At 38.4% G+C, this 18,857-nt stretch overlaps 1 protein-coding gene across 5 annotated transcripts in view; it reads left to right on the top strand.

Annotated features, from left to right (window-relative positions):
- Window positions 1–18,857, top strand: part of LOC126162088 (nascent polypeptide-associated complex subunit alpha, muscle-specific form) — a 148,728-nt gene that overhangs the window by 104,378 nt on the left and 25,493 nt on the right. For all 5 annotated transcript variants that reach the window (XR_007535017.1, XM_049918362.1, XM_049918365.1 and 2 more), the window contains exons 9-10: window positions 2,797–2,979; window positions 18,416–18,559. Coding sequence is in view for 4 of the 5 variants with exons in the window: in XM_049918362.1 (XP_049774319.1) it covers window positions 2,797–2,979; window positions 18,416–18,559 (327 nt within the window). In the remaining variant the exon portion in view is untranslated. The remainder of the gene's footprint in view (window positions 1–2,796; window positions 2,980–18,415; window positions 18,560–18,857) is intronic.

Here is an 18,857-nt window from a genome sequence, read left to right as displayed (position 1 = left end):
CGAGATGACCTTGAAGCCCTGTTTTCATGCCAGTCACTATAGTTATCCTGTTGTTTAATTTGATTTTGGAGACTGGTTGAGTTTGTTGATAGCTGATATTTACCAGTACCCTTGTTTTGCATAATACAATTACCATATAGTTGGTAACACTCTACGTAGTGACATGCATTCAACCTATTTTTTGACACAGCAACAGTGTATCAGTTACTTGTGACATTGTAAATGTGTGCCATATTGTGACTCACACCATGACATCTGCCTTTCACAGCCGGTGTGCCAGCTTAACATACATTTATGAGGTATGCTTACAGTTAATTTCTCAACTGAACACATCTGTGCGAGGTGCCTAGAGGCATGCTGAGATAGTGCCTATTATAGACAGATATCAGAGTCAGAGTCCCAATCTGGTGACCAGTTCTAACTTGTCACATTTAAGCACTTTGCATAGTGTTACTGTATCAATTATGAAAGTTTACAACAGTTTAAAAAGTTTCATTTTATCATCAAAACATTTGCGGCAGACCATCACGAATTTTGTATATATTTCTATATAACAGAATCAGAATAACGAAGAGACTGACAGTGGAGCACAGTTGAGTGTGGAAGGGGCGGGAGGGCGATGTTGGTAAACTGGTGTGTGTGCACACAGTATGGCTGTAGTAGTAGCAGCAGCAGCAGCAGCAGCTGTGTGGTTCCATACTATCTCCTCATGCTGCCTTGTAATGTGCATTATTGAGTTTGCTTTACAGGATTGTAATATACTGGTAGCTTAACAAAAGCACTCCTTTGTATAAAATGATACTGCGCTCCTATTATTTGTATATCTCAATAAAAACTGGGTTTTACGATAATGAGAATGAGTCGTGATTAGCTGACGTAATGGAAATGAAAGGAGTGCTAAAATGGGTTTGAATTGTTCGTGTAACTCAAATGACTAACAACATTAAAATAAGACAAACTGCGTAAATACTTATCTAAAACTTTAATATGTGTGTAGTCCATTATACTCGTGCAAGGAGGTATTCCTTAATCTGAAAATGTGATTAATAGTGGAAAAGGGGTAGACACTAAAAAAAAAAAATCATGCAAAAAGAAAGGTGAGTTATGGCAAAGGGTAAATGTCATTTAGTTTAGAGTCACTTTCTTCCTTGACACTGTCATTATCTGTGTTCTGTTCAATGGATGAGTCACTGCAATTGTACAAAGGGTATAAATATATTTTCAATATTATCTCTCCACTCACTTCACATTTCCATACTTGTTTAACAACTGTTTCTGTGTGGTGTGCTACATTACTCCACTTCTCTGGATTTATTTGTGCTAGTACTTCCTATATCAGTTTTTGAATTTCTGCCATATAGCTTAAGAATTCTGTGGCCTTGTTCTTTAGCCACTTCGTCAACAACACACTGTTGAAACTCTGGTTTATTTTTGCACAAATTGTCCTTAACTTTGACATTATAGCATTTCAGCCATTCAACAATGTTGGTTTTTTTGTTACTATCATCACTGCTTTATCTCTAACAACTGAATGCAGTTCGGTACAAAACCAGATGAAAATCCAGCACACAAGACAATAACCATTGCACCCTTTCCGACAGTAACAGCAAAACTTCCACATAGGCTATTATCTGTCCAGTCTCTCCTGACAAAATGACTGGCATGTATCCATATTTAGTCAAGCCGCACAATGTCTTCAAATGGCACATTAACAATGTGTGTGTGTGTGTGTGTGTGTGTGTGTGTGTGTGTGTGTGTGTGTGCGCGTGTGCATGTGTGCGTGCGTGCACACGCACGTGCAGGGGAGGGGGAGGGGGGGCGGCACTTACCACAAAGCAAGAGCTCTGACAAGCATTAACCCCTTAATGATTTTGTGGAGGAAAGAAATTGAAAATTAGTCATTCTAAAAGTACCCGAAACTCTCAAGAGGAGAAGATGGCCCATGTCAGAAGCGTTTGTTGTCTTGTGTAGAGTCTGTACCTATCGGCACTGGCACTCGAAAACAGTTACCCTTTCACTTATTAGAGTCGCAATGGTATGCGAATTCGCAATGCCTGGCATTAAGGGGTTAACAAAGGAATCTTGCTGATGCTGAATAATCTTACCTCATGAAGAGTAACAGACAATCTTTTAATAGTTGGATGTTCAGTCTCTTGTAATGTCCAGGTATGTGGCTGAGAACAGCAACTTGTTGAAGAGAGTCTAAGTTTGTTACTTGTTCTGTTGTGCTCTTTTTACTAGGTGTCCATAACCAGCCTCTTCCTTTTCTGCAGAGTATTTTTTCTCACAAATTTTGATGTCAGGGTTTTTATGTATCTTCAAAGCATCTGCAGTCCTTTTGACGACATTTGTTAGAGGCAATAGTCCTTCTCAAAATACTCGGTACCAAGCGCACACACTCCCATATCTGACCATGCAAAACATGAGCAGATCTCTGAATTTTCCATTCAACAATCTCACTTTTTTGCACATTTCTGCTGCAAGCTTCAGACGTTTTGCAGTGTGAAATGAATTTTCTGCACAGAGAAACAGATCACACAACAAAACGGATCATAACTTTTTAGGCCATCAGCCACAAGTGTCATCTGCAATTGGATATTAGCGATAGCAGAGATATTTAACAATGATAAAAGGAACAAAAGGTGCAACCAAGCACATTCTCTTAGCTGTTGCTATGGTTGTGGCAAACAGCTAACTGTCAATCACTTTGTTATTCTGATCCATATATAACAGTTTTTTTAATTGAAATTGCTATTTAAATCTGCTGTTTGTATCATGAACTTTGTATCTGTACAGGCAAAGCGATCACATTCAGTTGATGGAAGTGTTGCTGTAGCTGGAATGACACCAGTTGGTAAGGATGATAGTTGCTACGAGGTGTGGACACATGAAGAATGTGCGGTATGGGCAGCTGGTGTACATTTAGTGGGTACACGTATTGTTGGACTGCAGGAAGCTGTTTGGGGTGCTGTACGCACTGTAAGTATTGACATGGCTAGTGAAATCTTGTGTATTTTGTTTTGCTAGTAACAAGATTGTTAAATGTTCCGAGAAGTACTTATAATTTTTCAGTTTAACCAAATCCTTTTAATTGCAGTGCAAAAAGAGTTTTTATTCACACAATCATATTCTATAAATTAATAAAATTGTTTCAAAAGTAGACGTGAAGGACAGGGCAAGTTGTTGAGACATGTCTTAGCGAATTAATACCATGAGCAGTATGGGAGGGAGCTGTGGTACGTTTAGTGTGACTTTCAATGTATGTTAACCCTTTTAATGGCAAATACATAGTGAGTTAAACAGGGCTTTACAACTTTGGAATAATTTGGAAATTTATTTCAATAACGTACCAAATCGGTAGATGCATCATTTTGGTTCAGTATGACTGCCATTTCCGACATGGCGCACACCCCACTGGTAATCAGTTTCTTCCTGCACTCATTGCAGCAAATTAGGTATAAGTTCCGCATTGGCAGCGGGGATTCGATTTTTCAGGTGGGCGCATGGGGTCAGAACATACACACAGTCTTTAAAGAGACCCAAAAGAAGAAAATACAGTTGCATCAAGTCTGGGGAGAGAGGTGGCCATGCGATTGGCCCTTCATGGCCAGTCAACCAACCTGGGAAGCAATTACCCAGGAAACCTCTAACTTCCATGAGAAAATGAGGTGGTGCACTATCTCACTAATGGTGTAAATCATCCCATCTCGGTCATATTCATTGATCTATGGAATTAAAAAGGTTTCAGGCATATTGTCAACTCGAGGGAAACATGTTGATTTATCATGTTTGCTGTGAACAACACTTCGGAACAAATTTATTGTGCCAGGAGTAAATTGTAGGCCTGCTTTGGAGGTTCTTCAGCATAGTCAGTGTGAAATTTACACTGAACAGTGTTGCAGAGTTCGTTTCATGAAACCAAGACACACAGCAAGCATGCTCCATACCAGTGTAAGTAGCCATTTTTAACTGTGCACTGCGTTGGTGGACCTGTTTATGGAATGGGATACTATGCAATACGTGAATCAAACCTGAATGATACATCTACTTATTCTGTAAGTTATCTCAAAAAATTTCTATGTTATTCCAAAGTTGTAAAGTCAGTTTTGACTCACTCTGTATCAGCTAATCATGACTTTTGTAAAAGGTCAATTGCAGTCTAATTCTGACATTATAGTCACACCATTACCCTGCACCATCTCTCTGCATATTGAGCAAAAATTTAGTGTCATTGTTTGCTGAACATAATTGTAGGTTAAAGTAATGTGTATTTTCTTGTTGTCATTGTCAATGCAAAATATTAATCTTTATAATTTTAATACATCTCTTGGTATGTTTGTGACTGAACAGTATTATGGTTATGTCAAGCAGGTTCGTGTTTTCAGAACTGATAATAATGTGACAAATGATTTGACTGAAAGTGATACAGATTTTAAGTGTTGAGAATAAAATTAACAAACTGAAAGTAGGCAGTGTGAGGGCAGGAGCTGAGTGACAAAGCCCATATGGGAAATATGTGAACTGTACTAAGCTAAAGTCAGTGCTGATGAACAACAGCTAGACATTGATAATTACTAATTTGAAGCTACCAGATGGTATGCGGTTTGAGTGAGGAGCACAGTGACCCGTTGGCTCAAAGAGGTAGATAAAGAAGTGAAGGCTAATTGGCTGGAATTTTTATAGAGATAAAAATATTGTGGCTATGAAACTTTAATAGAACGATGAAGATAACTTTTCAGCTCTGCTGTACTAATAACACAATGTCAAAAAATGTCCCAAGTCAGAAAGGTGTCTGACCAGCTATGCCAAGAAGCTCTACTAGATGACTATAAATGCATCGCATTCTAAGTCCTGCAGGAGAGGAGCCAATATGCAAGAGCAACACACTCAGCATCCAAGGCAGAGTCAAGAGCACCTCCCTGTATTTGCAGTCAGTATGTTGTAACTGATGCTACATATGACATGTGTCCAACATGTTGCCATGAATCCACTTGTTTGTGACGCATACTGTAACCATTCTTACTATGACACCTGTCACCTGCACACTTCTGGACAGGGGACGACTGCATCCCCTCCTCGTCTTCTAAGTTGGTTATCTTTCTCTTGGTGCAAGTAGACTTGACATGCTCCTCACTCACTTGATCTTATGTGCCCTTAGGCAGCTCCAAATTTATCATTATAATGAGTGTCTAGCAAACTTTGTTGACTATCATTGACTTCAACTAAGCACTGTTCACATATTACCCAAATGGGCTCTGCCTATCTGCTCTGCACCTTCCGTATCCAACACCAGACCAGGTCCCTTTGTGACATCAACCTTCATTTCACTAACACTTAAAAATCATTATTACATTCAAAAGCTCTATTTTTCATATTCTCAATTTTGAATGTGCCAAAAAAACACTGCAGTACTGTCACATAAGAGCACAGCCGAGAAATATAAAAAGTATAATGATTTACATTTTTGGTGGTGGTGGTGGTGACAGTGACGGTGACATTGGTCTCTAGTTTCTAGTGCAGAAAAACTTGGCTGCTCACTGAATGCTATTGCACAGCCCACAAACAGCACACATATTATGAAAACGCCTTAGAACAGCTTGTCCAGCAGTTGAGTGGGATAGAATTCAAAACTAATTTCACTGCATAATGGTGCATTTAAATGCCGTAAATGTGTCCTATCTTAAAGTATTATATACCAGCTGTCGGGAGACATGCTTGCAGCTTGTGTCAACTTGGAAGTTCCCTTTCAGTGGAATTTAATTTCCGCATCCTCTTTAACTTCCACAAGGAACTCTGATATAGCAAGTGAATTAGATTGCGAACGAGTGCCGCCAATCAGTTAAGCTCCAAAGTCTTAGGTGCCAGAATGCACCTCTTCAGCCATACAAACGCCCCAGCCACCACCCATCTGCCCTCCCTCCCCAGCCATAAAAATCACAAGTAACGATTTTTGAAAACTTGGTTTACAACTTACAGTGAGAAGTCAGTTCTTATGAAATACTGTTCTGAAATTCAGGTTTGTAAAACATAATTTCTAATAATCAAATCAATAAAACCACAAGATTTAATGTAAACAACAGGTGCTACCATCTGTCCCCATATCAATGTAGCTTTGCTCCCTAGTTTTGCTCTATACACGTGGGTAGTCTTCATGACTATGACGTCATGTTTTCAAATGCCTCCAGCTGCAGTGTTCAAACAGTTAATTCATAGCTGTTTGGTGAATGCGTGTCCGGGATTAAGTAATAAAGCATTAAGCAGTGAATAATGATGAAGATATTTCTGTCCTATGGGGATCACATACAATTTAGACATCCCAAAGAGATATGAAAAACAAAACATGATTTGACATTAGACATGGAGTTAGACCATTAGTAAATGCTTTAAATGGCAGTTGTCTTCTACTCATTGAGATGTATTACAACAGGACTGATGTAAGTTTATATTCATTATTACAAATAACCAATCCCTTGGAGTGCTGAAATTAACACCTGGTGCTGATGTTAATTAGTGTGGTTGAATTTCTGGTATCGTCTAAGAAACATGTAAAGTGTAAGCCTAGATTGGGTTGGAAATAATCATAGTGGAGCTCTGTGTACTGATTAATGTAATCTATGCATCCATACTTTCTAAGTTCGTGGTCAGTTGCAAAAAATGGAAACAACTGCATTGACAAACAACGATTTGCCTATTTTGTCCATATGGTGCACATTTTTCTTTATGGTTGGGGCAACTGAATCTGTGATTCAGTTCAAAACATAATGGAAACAAATAGGGAGGATGGCATTGTGGGGAGGCAGTATAACTGCCATTGTTACAATTTGACATGAGCTTCTTATGTGGAATCGGAGGCATACAGCTTGCGAGATTTCAAATAATTGTACTATATGTAACACCTCCCGTGTGAGTTGCTGAACTTTTAATGCCCCACTACACGCCTGATGAAGTGTCCAGCAATAAATAATTACATATCGAATGAATGATTTAGCAGTTATTTTTGGCATGTTGTGTTATTAAAATTTAATTTAAATATGACAATGGAAAGTCCTGATGGAATGTAAATACTTAAGGGTAAAGGTAACAATTCATTGAGCTGTTATGTTATCGAAAGGGCACATAAACGAGACAGAACGTTAGGTTTCTAATGAATCCTTGTTCTTCCTCCAGGAGACAGGGTTCAACTGAATGATGTGCCATGCAGTATCTACTGACAAGAACTCTGTTGCAGTTGAACACCTTAAAGACCAGTTAAAACTTTTATTGTGTCATTGTGGAGCTGTCCTCGCACAGTGGATGACCTCAGGAGGGCTGCCTTCAAAGACTGAGACAGGCTTGAGCAGCAGTGTGTCTACCACCTTGTAGGCAGCATGCCAAGGAAGTTCCAAGAATATTAAAATTCAATGAATGAATGTTTGTTAGAAGCAGATTTTGCTTTCAAAGATTTGCACTTTCGAACAGAATGTGTTTATTTTGGTTATTGTTTTGTTTTTCTTTGACTGTGAAGTCATCTCTTCAGTTTCATAAGGCTTATTCTTTCATTCCCTGCCCACATTGAATCTAAGACCACACTCGGTTGAAGATATTAAGGAGGTTCAAATTTTGTGGTTTGATTTATTTTTCTTGTTTCGATTTCAGAAACATGTTAATGTTTATATGATACAGTTCTCATTAATACACTTTAATATGTATTTTACATGTATTACATATTTGTTGGTAGGTCCATGTACATGTGCAAGCTGTCCTACAGTGTATAGGTAGTCGTACATAACCCTAATCAGTGGATCTTTTATATCCTGGTTTCTTAGCACATGCCACTGACATTTGCTGATAACTTTTATAAAGTGGGATAGTAAGATGAGTGTGATAATCAGCATATACATTTGGATAACTTGTGAAACATATTACTGTTGGCAAATACACAATTCTCAAATTTATATGCTAATTACCACAACCATGTAATTACACCATTATATAAATGTTATCAACAAATGTCATTGGCATCAACATACGTTGATAGCCAAAACATTATGACCATTGCCCACTGTGATGTTTGATGTCACCTGGTGGCATTGTGGGCACGTGACACGGTAAGAAGTGTATGTAAGTGGAGCAGACACAGACAGGGGATCACCCTAGCGAAGATATGGACTGAAAATAGGAAAATCCATTGAGACAAGCAACTTCGACAAAAGGCAGATTATTCTTTCCCAAGCATGTGAATGAGTATCTCGAAAACAGTGAAGCTGTTCTAATGTTCACGTGCTACTGTCATGAGCATCTACAGACTGGTAGACGAGTAGTGGAACTACTATTAGGGATTAAATGGTTGGATGTCCACATCTCTTTACAGAATGTGCAATTCAGAGGCTTGTCTACCTAGTACAGTAGGGTAAACGGCAATATCTGCTGAAGAAACACAATGCTGGTGCATGCACAAGTGTTTCAGAGCACACCGTCCATCGTACATTGTTTCTGCATTAGACCACCCCTACATGTTCACATGTTTACCCAATGACATCATCAGTACCCAACGACATCATCAGTTCATCTACATCTACATCTACATTTATACTCCGCAAGCCACCCAACGGTGTGTGGCGGAGGGCACTTTACGTGCCACTGTCATTACCTCCCTTTCCTGTTCCAGTCGCGTATGGTTCGCGGGAAGAACGACTGTCTGAAAGCCTCTGTGCGCGCTCTAATCTCTCTAATTTTACATTCGTGATCTCCTCGGGAGGTATAAGTAGGGGGAAGCAATATATTCGATACCTCATCCAGAAACGCACCCTCTCGAAACCTGGCGAGCAAGCTACACCGCGAAGCAGAGCGCCTCTCTTGCAGAGTCCGCCACTTGAGTTTGTTAAACATCTCCGTAACGCTATCACGGTTACCAAATAACCCTGTGACGAAACGCGCCGCTCTTCTTTGAATCTTCTCTATCTCCTCCGTCAACCCGATCTGGTACGGATCCCACACTGATGAGCAATACTCATCGGGATTCAACTGTCGGATCAATGGAAATGTGTCGGCTCTTTGGGTGAATCACATTTTTCCTACACTAGGGTGATAGTCTTCCCCACAAACATAGTCATCAAGATGAACAGCGGCTTGAAACGTGCATCTCCCCATGGATGCAGGCTGATGGGACCAGTTTTATACTATGGGAGACATTCTCTTGCACTTGCATGGGACCTGTGGTATTAATTGAAGACACGCTGACAGCTGCAAACCAACTGCATCCCTTCCCCGATGGCAATGTATTCTTTCAGCAGCGTAATTGTCCATGTCTTATTGCCAGAACTGTGTGACATTGTTTTTGAGGAGCATTATAATGAACTCCCTTTGATGTCTCAGTGGTCAAATTTGCCTGATTAAAATCCTGTGGACTCCATCTGGGTTGCTATTAGATTAGATTAGATTAGATTAGATTAGATTTACTTTCATTCCAATTGATCCATAGTGAGGAGGTCCTCCAGGATGTGGAACATGTCAGAAAAACAACAATACATGACAAATATTTACAACTAAAACAAATAAGCTAATGTACCATTCCACAGGTCACAAGTGGAATGATCGTCATTTTTTAATGAACACTAAGAGTCATTTTACAAATACTAATGCACTGAATTTAAAATAAAAAAGTTTTTTATTTATTTATAAGGTAATACAACTACTGTAATACTTATTTACAATGAACACATTACTGCACTGAAATGGTGCAGAAGTTAGATTATACTAACACACACACACACACACACACACACACACACAAATTTTCAATGAACACATTACTGCACTGATATTGTGCAGAAGTTATGTTGTACTTATATACAAATCAGTTGGTTTTACTAAGAAATTCATCAATGGAGTAGGAGGAGTTGGCCACCAATAAATCCTTTAGGGTTCTCTTAAACTGAATTTCATTGGTTGTTAAGCTTTTTATGGCTGCTGGCAAGTTATTGAAAATGTGTGTTCCTGAATAATGCACACCTTTTTGTACAAGACTAAGTGACTTTAAATCCTTGTGAAGATTATTCTTATTTCTAGTATTGATTCCATGAATTGAGCTGTTGGTTTGAAAAAGTGATATATTTTTAATGACAAATTTCATTAAGGAATAAATATATTGGGAAGCAGTAGCTAGTATCCCTAGTTCCCTAAACAGGCTTCTGCAGGATGTTCTTGAGTTCACACCACATACAACTCTTACTGCACGTTTTTGTGCTCGGAAAACTTTAGCTTGGCTTGATGAATTACCCCAAAAAATAATCCCATATGACATTATGGAATGAAAGTAAGCATAGTATGCCAGCTTTTTCATTTTTATATCCCCTATGTCTGACAAAATTCGCATTGCAAACAGAGGTTTGTTAAGATGCTTCAGCAGTTCTGTGGTGTGCTCCTCCCAGTTGAATTTATTATCAAGCTGTAATCCCAAGAATTTAACACTGTCCACTTCTTGTATCTTCTTGTCATCGTATGTTAGACATATACTCTTGGTACACCCCTTACAAGTTCTGAACTGCATGTAGTGTGTTTTTTCAAAGTTTAGTGACAAAGAATTGGCTAGGAACCAGTGATTAATGTCCACAAATATTTTATTGGCTGATCTTTCTAAGATTACACTTGATTTGCTATTTATTGCAATGTTTGTATCATCGGCAAACAAAACAAACTTGGCATCTGGTAATGTTACTGATGAAAGGTCATTGATATACACAAGAAAAAGTAAGGGCCCCAAAATGGAACCTTGTGGGACCCCACATGTAATTAGTTCCCAGTTGGACGATGCCTGATAGTTTGATACATGTCTCTTTCCTAATAACGCCCTTTGTTTCCTGCCAGAGATATAAGATTTGAACCATTTTGCAGCATTTCCTGTTATACTATAATATTCTAGTTTACTTAAAAGGATATTGTGATTTACACAGTCAAATGCCTTTGACAGATCACAAAATATACCAGTTGCCTGCAATTTTTTGTCTAATGAATTAAGCACATTTTCACTGTAAGTGTAGATAGCCTTCTCAATATCAGAACCTTTTAGAAATCCAAACTGTGACTTTGACAGTATATTATTTGAGATAAGATGGTTATAAAGACGACTGTACATTACTTTTTCGAAAATTTTTGAGAATGCTGGCAACAGTGAAATTGGACGGAAATTTGATGCTATTTCTTTATCTCCCTTCTTAAACAGTGGCTTAACTTCAGCATATTTCAGCCATTCAGGAAATATTCCACTAATAAACGACTGGTTACACAGATAGCTTAACATGTTACTTAGCTCAGAATCACATTCTTTAATTAACTTTGTTGATATTTCATCATACCCACTAGATGTTTTTGATTTTAAAGATTTTATGATGGACATTATTTCTGTTGGGGTAGTGGGGGTCAAATTCATATTATGGAAGTTACTTGAAATGAAATGTCTGGTCTAAGGTAATCCATAGCAGCATCTACCGAACCTGACAATCTTTTCAGTAACAGTTATAAAATGTTTGTTAAAAAGTTCTGCAACACTATACACATCTGTCACCAATGTATCATTTACTCTTAATGCTATTTGTTCCTCTTCATGTCTGGTTCTACCGGTCTCCTCCTTCACTATATCCCATATTGTCTTTATTTTGCTATCTGATATGACTATTTTTTCCTTGTAATATATTTGCTTTGACATCTGTGTTACAGTCTTTAATATTTTGCAGTATTTCTTATAATGTGCTATAGCATCAACATTGGAAATGTTTCGGATTGACAGATACAGTTTTCTTTTTGTTTTACAAGATACCCCTATTCCTCGAGTAATCCATGGCTTTTTTGTAGACTTTGCTCTAACCTTGGTAAGTTTTGGGGGAAAGCAGTGTTCGAATAAGGTAAGCACTTTATTAGCAAAAATGTTATATTTTTCATTCATGCCATGAGCACTGTAAACATCAGTCCAGTGAATGTCTCTGAGGAGTGTCCTAAAATAATCAATTTTTGACTTACTGATTACCCTCTTGAGCTCAGATTTAACAGATTTTATATCCTGTTCAGTATTAACATTTAACAGAAGGAACTGCATGTCATGGTCTGAGAGGCCATTGACTATTGGTTTTGTAATATAATTTTGTTCATTGGACTTTTCTATAAAGATATTATCAATGGCTGTTTGTGAGCAAGTGGCTATCCTAGTGGGGAACTTTACAGTGGGAATTAAGTTGAATGATAGTGTTACTAACTCAAATAAGTTCTTATTGGGAGAGTCTTTAAGGAAATCTACATTGAAATCGCCAGCAACCACTATTTCTTTGTTTTTGGTTGTTAAATGGGCCAGTACAGCTTCAAGGTGGTTGACAAACAGATTAAAGTTACCTGCAGGTGCTCGATATACACTTAATATTATGAAGGATTTTTTGTGAAATTCTAATTCTGTTGCACATGCTTCCATATGCTGTTCTAGGCAAAATTTATGAATGTCTATGTTCTTAAATTTATGACAGTTCGAGTTGGGTGCCATCACCGCATAATCAAGTCAGTGGCTCATTATTCACACAAATTACACAGCCTGTGCACAGACATCTTAATGTTACATACCTCCACAAACCCACCAACCAACTGTCGAATCCCTGATGTATTTCGATCCAAAGATAGAGAAACAAGCTATTAAGAAAGTGATCGTAATGTTTTGGCTCATCAGGGTATATTATGCTGCTGCTGATGGGTATGTGTGCCATCATCTTTGGGATGTAGAAGTCATAGTACTTCAAATATAAACTGATGAATAAAAAATTATGACTACCAGTCAAAGAACGTGTTGGTCCATGTTCGGAAGCTGTGCTTCTGCATGGCATGGATTCAACAAGTCCTTGGTAGGTTTCCAGAGGTGTTTGGCATCAGATGTTGTTGCATATGTTACACAATTTCCATATATTACCTGCCAGTGGTTTGTAGGCTCAGAGCTGGCACCTGTTAACTCCCAGATGTGTTCCAGCGGGTTTATATCAAGCGAATTAGGTGTTTCACGGGTGCTTGGGAGAGATGATCTTTTTGTCAAAGTCGCTTAAGTCAGTGGATTTCCACACTTGAGCCCATATCATCGCTATAATATTACAGTCATCTGTGCTCCACTGACCTATTTCCCTTGCTGCGTGTCATAACCCCACAATGCCACCAGATGGCATTTAGTCTTGTGGTGGGCACTGGTCTTCATATTTTGGCCCATCAGTGCACTTACCTGGCCAATAACATTTGTAGCCTGACTAATGACATTTTAGTTATCAGTGGATATTATGAGCTTATATATTTGTATGTGTATTTATGCAGGAACTTTCATAATTAATAAAGGTTGATTGTGCTGAAAAGGATTCTTTAGAATGAATGTTGAATAAAAGTGAAGAACTGTGCATTATGATGGGTTTATTAAGGTTTGATTTATTTGACATTGAGTGCGACTCATGGACTGCCTCATTGATCAATGTGACTCATTAACTGCCTTGTTGATGTGTGAAGCTCATAAATACTTATACATGTTTGTATTGAGTCATATTGATATCTTCTGTTTCTGACTCCCAGTTTGTCATCCAGGTCAAATTCACATTTTGATGCTGCATGCAGTTGTTACATTCTCATACCAGAGTTCTCTGCTGATACCGTCTGTGCTGCACAAGTTTGAAATCACTTTACTCTTGTCCGTTGATATTAGAATGCTAGTGAAGTTTTATTTGGAGTTAAATAAATATTGACATATTTTATTTATATTTCATAAAGTTAAACGACAGTGATGGCTCTAGAATTATGTTAAAGAACATGTGTAATTATGCCGCCTAAGAAAATCTATGCTTAAAATTTTTATGTTTATGTACTCCTTATTTTCATATTGTGGAATTCCCAGAGAACTATTTTCAGGATTGCCAATAACATGATCTCATTGGTAGTCTTGAGTTCTCAAGACTGGTTTCAACATAATGATGCCCCCTTAACCCTACAAATGTGGGCAATTGTCTGATTTTTCTGTACAGAATTGCAGGACTTTTTGTTTGATAACTGGAACAGTCGTAAGAAAAGAATTAAAGAAATGTAACAAGAATACCAAAAAAATAACTTCCTGATAATTTTTCTGAGTGTGGTATGTCTTCAAGCAAAGTTTCATATGGAGATAGCAGAAATGGTTACTAAGTTACTGGCATGAGAAGGTATATTTGTAAGTATATGGCTGAGATTTTAGAATGTGTAAAATGTGACTCACGGTGTTCAAGAGCAAAGGGAAAAGATTCGATGGGAAAATAGCAACTTCCAGCATGCAAACAGCCCAAAAATTTCGTCCAATGTGGTAACAGCAGGCCCCATGAAATTGTCTGGAAAGGGCGGAATGCACATATCCATTTCGCCTGTGGCTGGAGGGTTAAGCCTGGCACTGAACAGTTAGAAGAGTGTTCTTGACTGGCTTAGTTTTTCTACCCTTACAATGACTCCACTGTTTGAGAGTTTCTGCCCTCCCTTGTGTGCCAACAGATCAGTTGTCTCAGGCCGAGGCTGAAGTTTTAATTTAATGAGGGTGGTGGTTTGGAAGAGGAGTAGGGGGTAAGATTCCTTGCACAACTAGTAGGGGGTAAGATTCCTTCCACAACCATCCAGTTTGTTTTCTGTCACTTCCGTACGTCAGTTCAGATGAATATGTGATTTCTTCAAAAATTTCACAGTATTTTTCGTATCTCATTCATCCCCAATCTTAACTTTTGTTCCATCTTCTGATGTAAACGCTAATAGTCTTCCATTGTCCTAAAGAACTGTGACTGATAGCCAGAAAAAAAAAATTTGCATATTGTTCCTACCCTGACATTTCTAATATTATCATTTCTTTTTTATGTTCTTTGTTATGTACCATATTTACCTGACTCGACACGTTTTTTCCCCTAAATTCTTTTGAAAAATAAAGAGTAATCTTATGTTTGCAGATTAAAATATTGTTCCTGAGGTCAACATTTTTATGTTGTGTAATAGGTTAATATTGTTGTTGTCTCCAATGTGCAAATGAATCTTTGGCAATTGAGATAATGCTAAGATTTAATTTGAAGAATTCAAAAGATGGATTAGGTGGACCAGCTTGAGCAACCCCTAGGATGAACGTGGGGAGGGGACTGCAGCACAAGGGCAACAAACAAATTTCGTCATGCTTCAACCATGGGAATGTCTACTTTGTACCTTGACTTTATATGAACATGTACCATGTTCACCTGAATCCAGTTGTAGTTCAAATTGAACTGACTTCAAGACTGAACAAACACTCAAAAGTAGTATAAGTTTCTACAGGAAAAAATTAATTCTAACAAAAATATTTTTGTACAGAACACTTTTGGCTATTGAGATCTTTGTCAATACACACACACACACACACACACACACACACACACACACACACACACGACTGCAGTCTCGAGTGTGTGTGTGTGTCTGTGTGTTTTATTGACAGAGACATTAATGGCCGAAAGCTATAATAGTGACAATCTTTTTGTTGTGTCTCTCTGCGACACAGCCTCTCAGCTATATGGTGAGTAGCAACTTCTCTAGTATTGTTACAGTCCTCCTTGGTTTTTCCATTGCAGAATACTACTGCCTCAGTGTCTTCCCACGGTATTTGATGAAAAGTACTTTGCATATTAGCATTGTATAATCAGTCTAAGAAAACAACATGAGTATCTGCTAGGCTATATTGGCAATACCGATCAGACACCTGTTTACTTCGATTACCATCAGTTGTTATTATCGACATGAAGATTAGGATAAAACTGGGGGGTGCTAGCAGGTGGAAGTAAGTTCATTCCCTCTGCACCCATTTGTGACTCTTCATATGAAAATCATACCAAAAGAAAAACTGCTTGTAGAGCTTATTTAAAGGTGCCAACAGGAAATGGATGATAAAATGACCCAATGCTAGATTGGTTGAAGGTTGTTTGGAACAGAATACCAGGCTCTTTGCTTAACAAAAGGAAAATGTTGGTGCTATTTTTGTTCAAGGGACACTACAACAATAAAGTTACATTTGTGGTATTAAACAACATATACCTTGTAATTCCTGGTGGCATCCATGGTCTCGCAACTTCAGGTAGTGGATATTGTTGTGAATAGACCTTTTAAAGCTCACATGGCAACTTAACAGTAAGTGGATTCGTTGAGGAGACTATACCCTACTTCCGGGGGGGAGGGGAGGGGGGAGGTTGAAGAAACTCTTAATATCTATGGAGTGCCAGTCGATTCTTACTGCCAGCAGCAAAATCGCAACTGAATCTATAATAAAAGGATTCCAAAAGTGTCGCATATACAGTGCTATGCATGGCTCAGAGGAGAACTTAACACGGGAAGAGATCCAGGAAGGAGGAAATTGCAGCAGGCTTATAAATCAAGGTGGTGGTGTAAATAGCAATACCACAGTCTACATTCTTAGATAGTTAGTGAAAAAGGAAGTAAAGATAAAAATTAATGTAAACCAATTTTTATTTTATTATGTCCATGTATTACCAAATTGTAGACAGTCAGTATGTGAAGTGAGAGAGAGGCAACTACTCACCTGTAGTGGACTGATCTATGGAGCATAGAAACACATATGGTAATCAGTAGTAACACCCGAGTCTAGGCTAGCTCTAATGTTAACTTCTTAGGCAGGTACTTTGTCAGTAAAACAGTTTGTTTAGTCAGAATGTGTTAAAGATAAAAATTTCTCATGGAGCATCTTCAAAAAAGGGATCGTCGTATATTAAGGGTCATCTTACATTCATCTTACAGTCAAGTTAATATGGTATGTACAACGCACCTTGTAGAGATGGGTTGTTTGCGAACTAACGGGTCCAAAGGAACGGTTCACCAAGATGAACAGAACGGGTGAGGAACGAATTCTAAGGAACGGTCTTTCATAATTCATTTCGATCGCAGCTTTCTACTTACAGTTCCCAGGAACGGGAAATGGTTGGTCTCGTTCTGGAACGGCACGTCGGCCGATCTCCTTACAGCCTTGGTCCCATTTCCGTCTGTCTCAGTCTCGGTCTCACTTGGCTGGACTCGTCCCTCTTTGCGTGGCCACTCGTCACAGTTCCACTACCGACTGCTCCTAGTTAGTTCAGTATCGAGTTGTTGTTCGTTTTGTTAGCTTCGCACACCCAATCTAGATCTGGTTCAAACCTTTTTTTAACTCTGAACTTCTGGTTCTTTTTGTATCCTATTCAGCGTCCACGACCGGTAATTAAAATGTATTTTATAATTATGTAAACTACATAAAAATTACATGGTATGTAATACATACATCTTTTCAGGTAACAAAATGGCGTATAAGCTCACTTCACTATTTCGATAAACAGCTGAAGAAATACTTGTAAAAAGGCAAGATTTTTTTGTTATTACACATGCAAAAAGACATTTGCACGGCACAAACGAGTGGCCATTTTCCGTCTTTTTTTTTATCCATGGTGAAAGAGCATGTTCATTGTTACGGAAGGCAGATCGACTTACAAGCGAATGAAACCAGCACTTCGTAATCAAGTGTATGGTGTCACATTTTGTAAAGAGAATATGATAACTCCTACAATATTATTTCAGTGGTACAGGATGGCGCACGAAAAATCGGCCCCGAGTACTAGACTGCTCATTGTCGGTTACCAGCCGTCATCTATTGTTTCAAAGTTGTTTGCATTAGCTTGTTATTTCTTCACTGCCTAATTATTACATGTTTATCTCTTCTGCTCATAGCAGTCAACAAATCGTGCATAATTGGCGAGCAGTCTGTACTAGGGGTCGGTTTTTCGTGCGCCACCTTATATTATTTCAGTGCGATCAGCCACATAACACTACAGTTGGCTAAGTGAGATGTTTTGCAGAATCATGAAAATTACAAGTGTGTGAGAATTCTGTTATGAATAAAAATTCTGTACTCCAGATGGGAGGCAAGTGCCCCCTCCTAGCGCCTTCTATCCGTCAGTCACCTATGCTACTAATTTTCAATTTTTCATAAGAACCATATACCAAGCACGATGAACAGTGAACAAGTAAAAATGAATGGTTCACAAAAAAGAACGATCTCCAGTGAACTAGTTCCCAAGGGTGAATGACTTTGCCCATCTTCAGCGCCTTGTGGTACATAACCTGCAGAGACTTGTCACCAGTTGTCTACATCTCATAGTCTTCTAGCTACTTTCATTCTTTGCAGCTTTCTTTTTCCCACTCCATTGCAGGACCTTCAGATATGTTTACATTGTATATGCTTAACAGCTCTTTGTCATAAATACTCTTTTTCCCTGGTGTTGAATTCTTGGAGCTACTTTCATAATAAGTGTTTCTGAAGAGAGAGATATTGCATAGCTTGGTGGAGTTGTCATATTCATTCAGTTTCTGTTGCAATCCACTTTAGTCACTGCATATTGCGTCTTTGACATTTTTACAGACATGTACCAAATGTGGTGAGGGAGGTGCAAGCTTGGGTTGTGTACGTAGAGGCTGTGACCTGAGGGCTCATTATGGCTGTGCTCAGGACATGAGTTGGTTATTGGAAGAGGAAAATTACGTTGCCAAGTGCACACAGCACAAGGTGAGTCATAAAATCTTCATTATCTTTTTTAAATGTGGTACAGTACTTCATAAAAGTGGTGGTGGTTTTTTTGTGAGGGGAAACATCTTTTAGTGATAAATTGGTGCCAAAAACTATAGTACTAGTGCATTTGGTGAATGGTTGCAGGTCTTATATCTTTGGGAAGTGGTGTTATTGAGCTTCAACTATATCCCTGTACTGTCATTTTTAGTTGTCTTAAGAGTCAAAATTTTGTTCTGGAATGCATGAGGAATTCTATAGTTAATACAAATTAAAGGCATACTCAGATGAAGCCTGT

Source organism: Schistocerca cancellata, chromosome 2, assembly GCF_023864275.1.
Source record: "Schistocerca cancellata isolate TAMUIC-IGC-003103 chromosome 2, iqSchCanc2.1, whole genome shotgun sequence".
NCBI lineage: Eukaryota > Metazoa > Arthropoda > Insecta > Orthoptera > Acrididae > Schistocerca > Schistocerca cancellata.
This window is presented reverse-complemented; position numbering and strand designations above follow the sequence as displayed.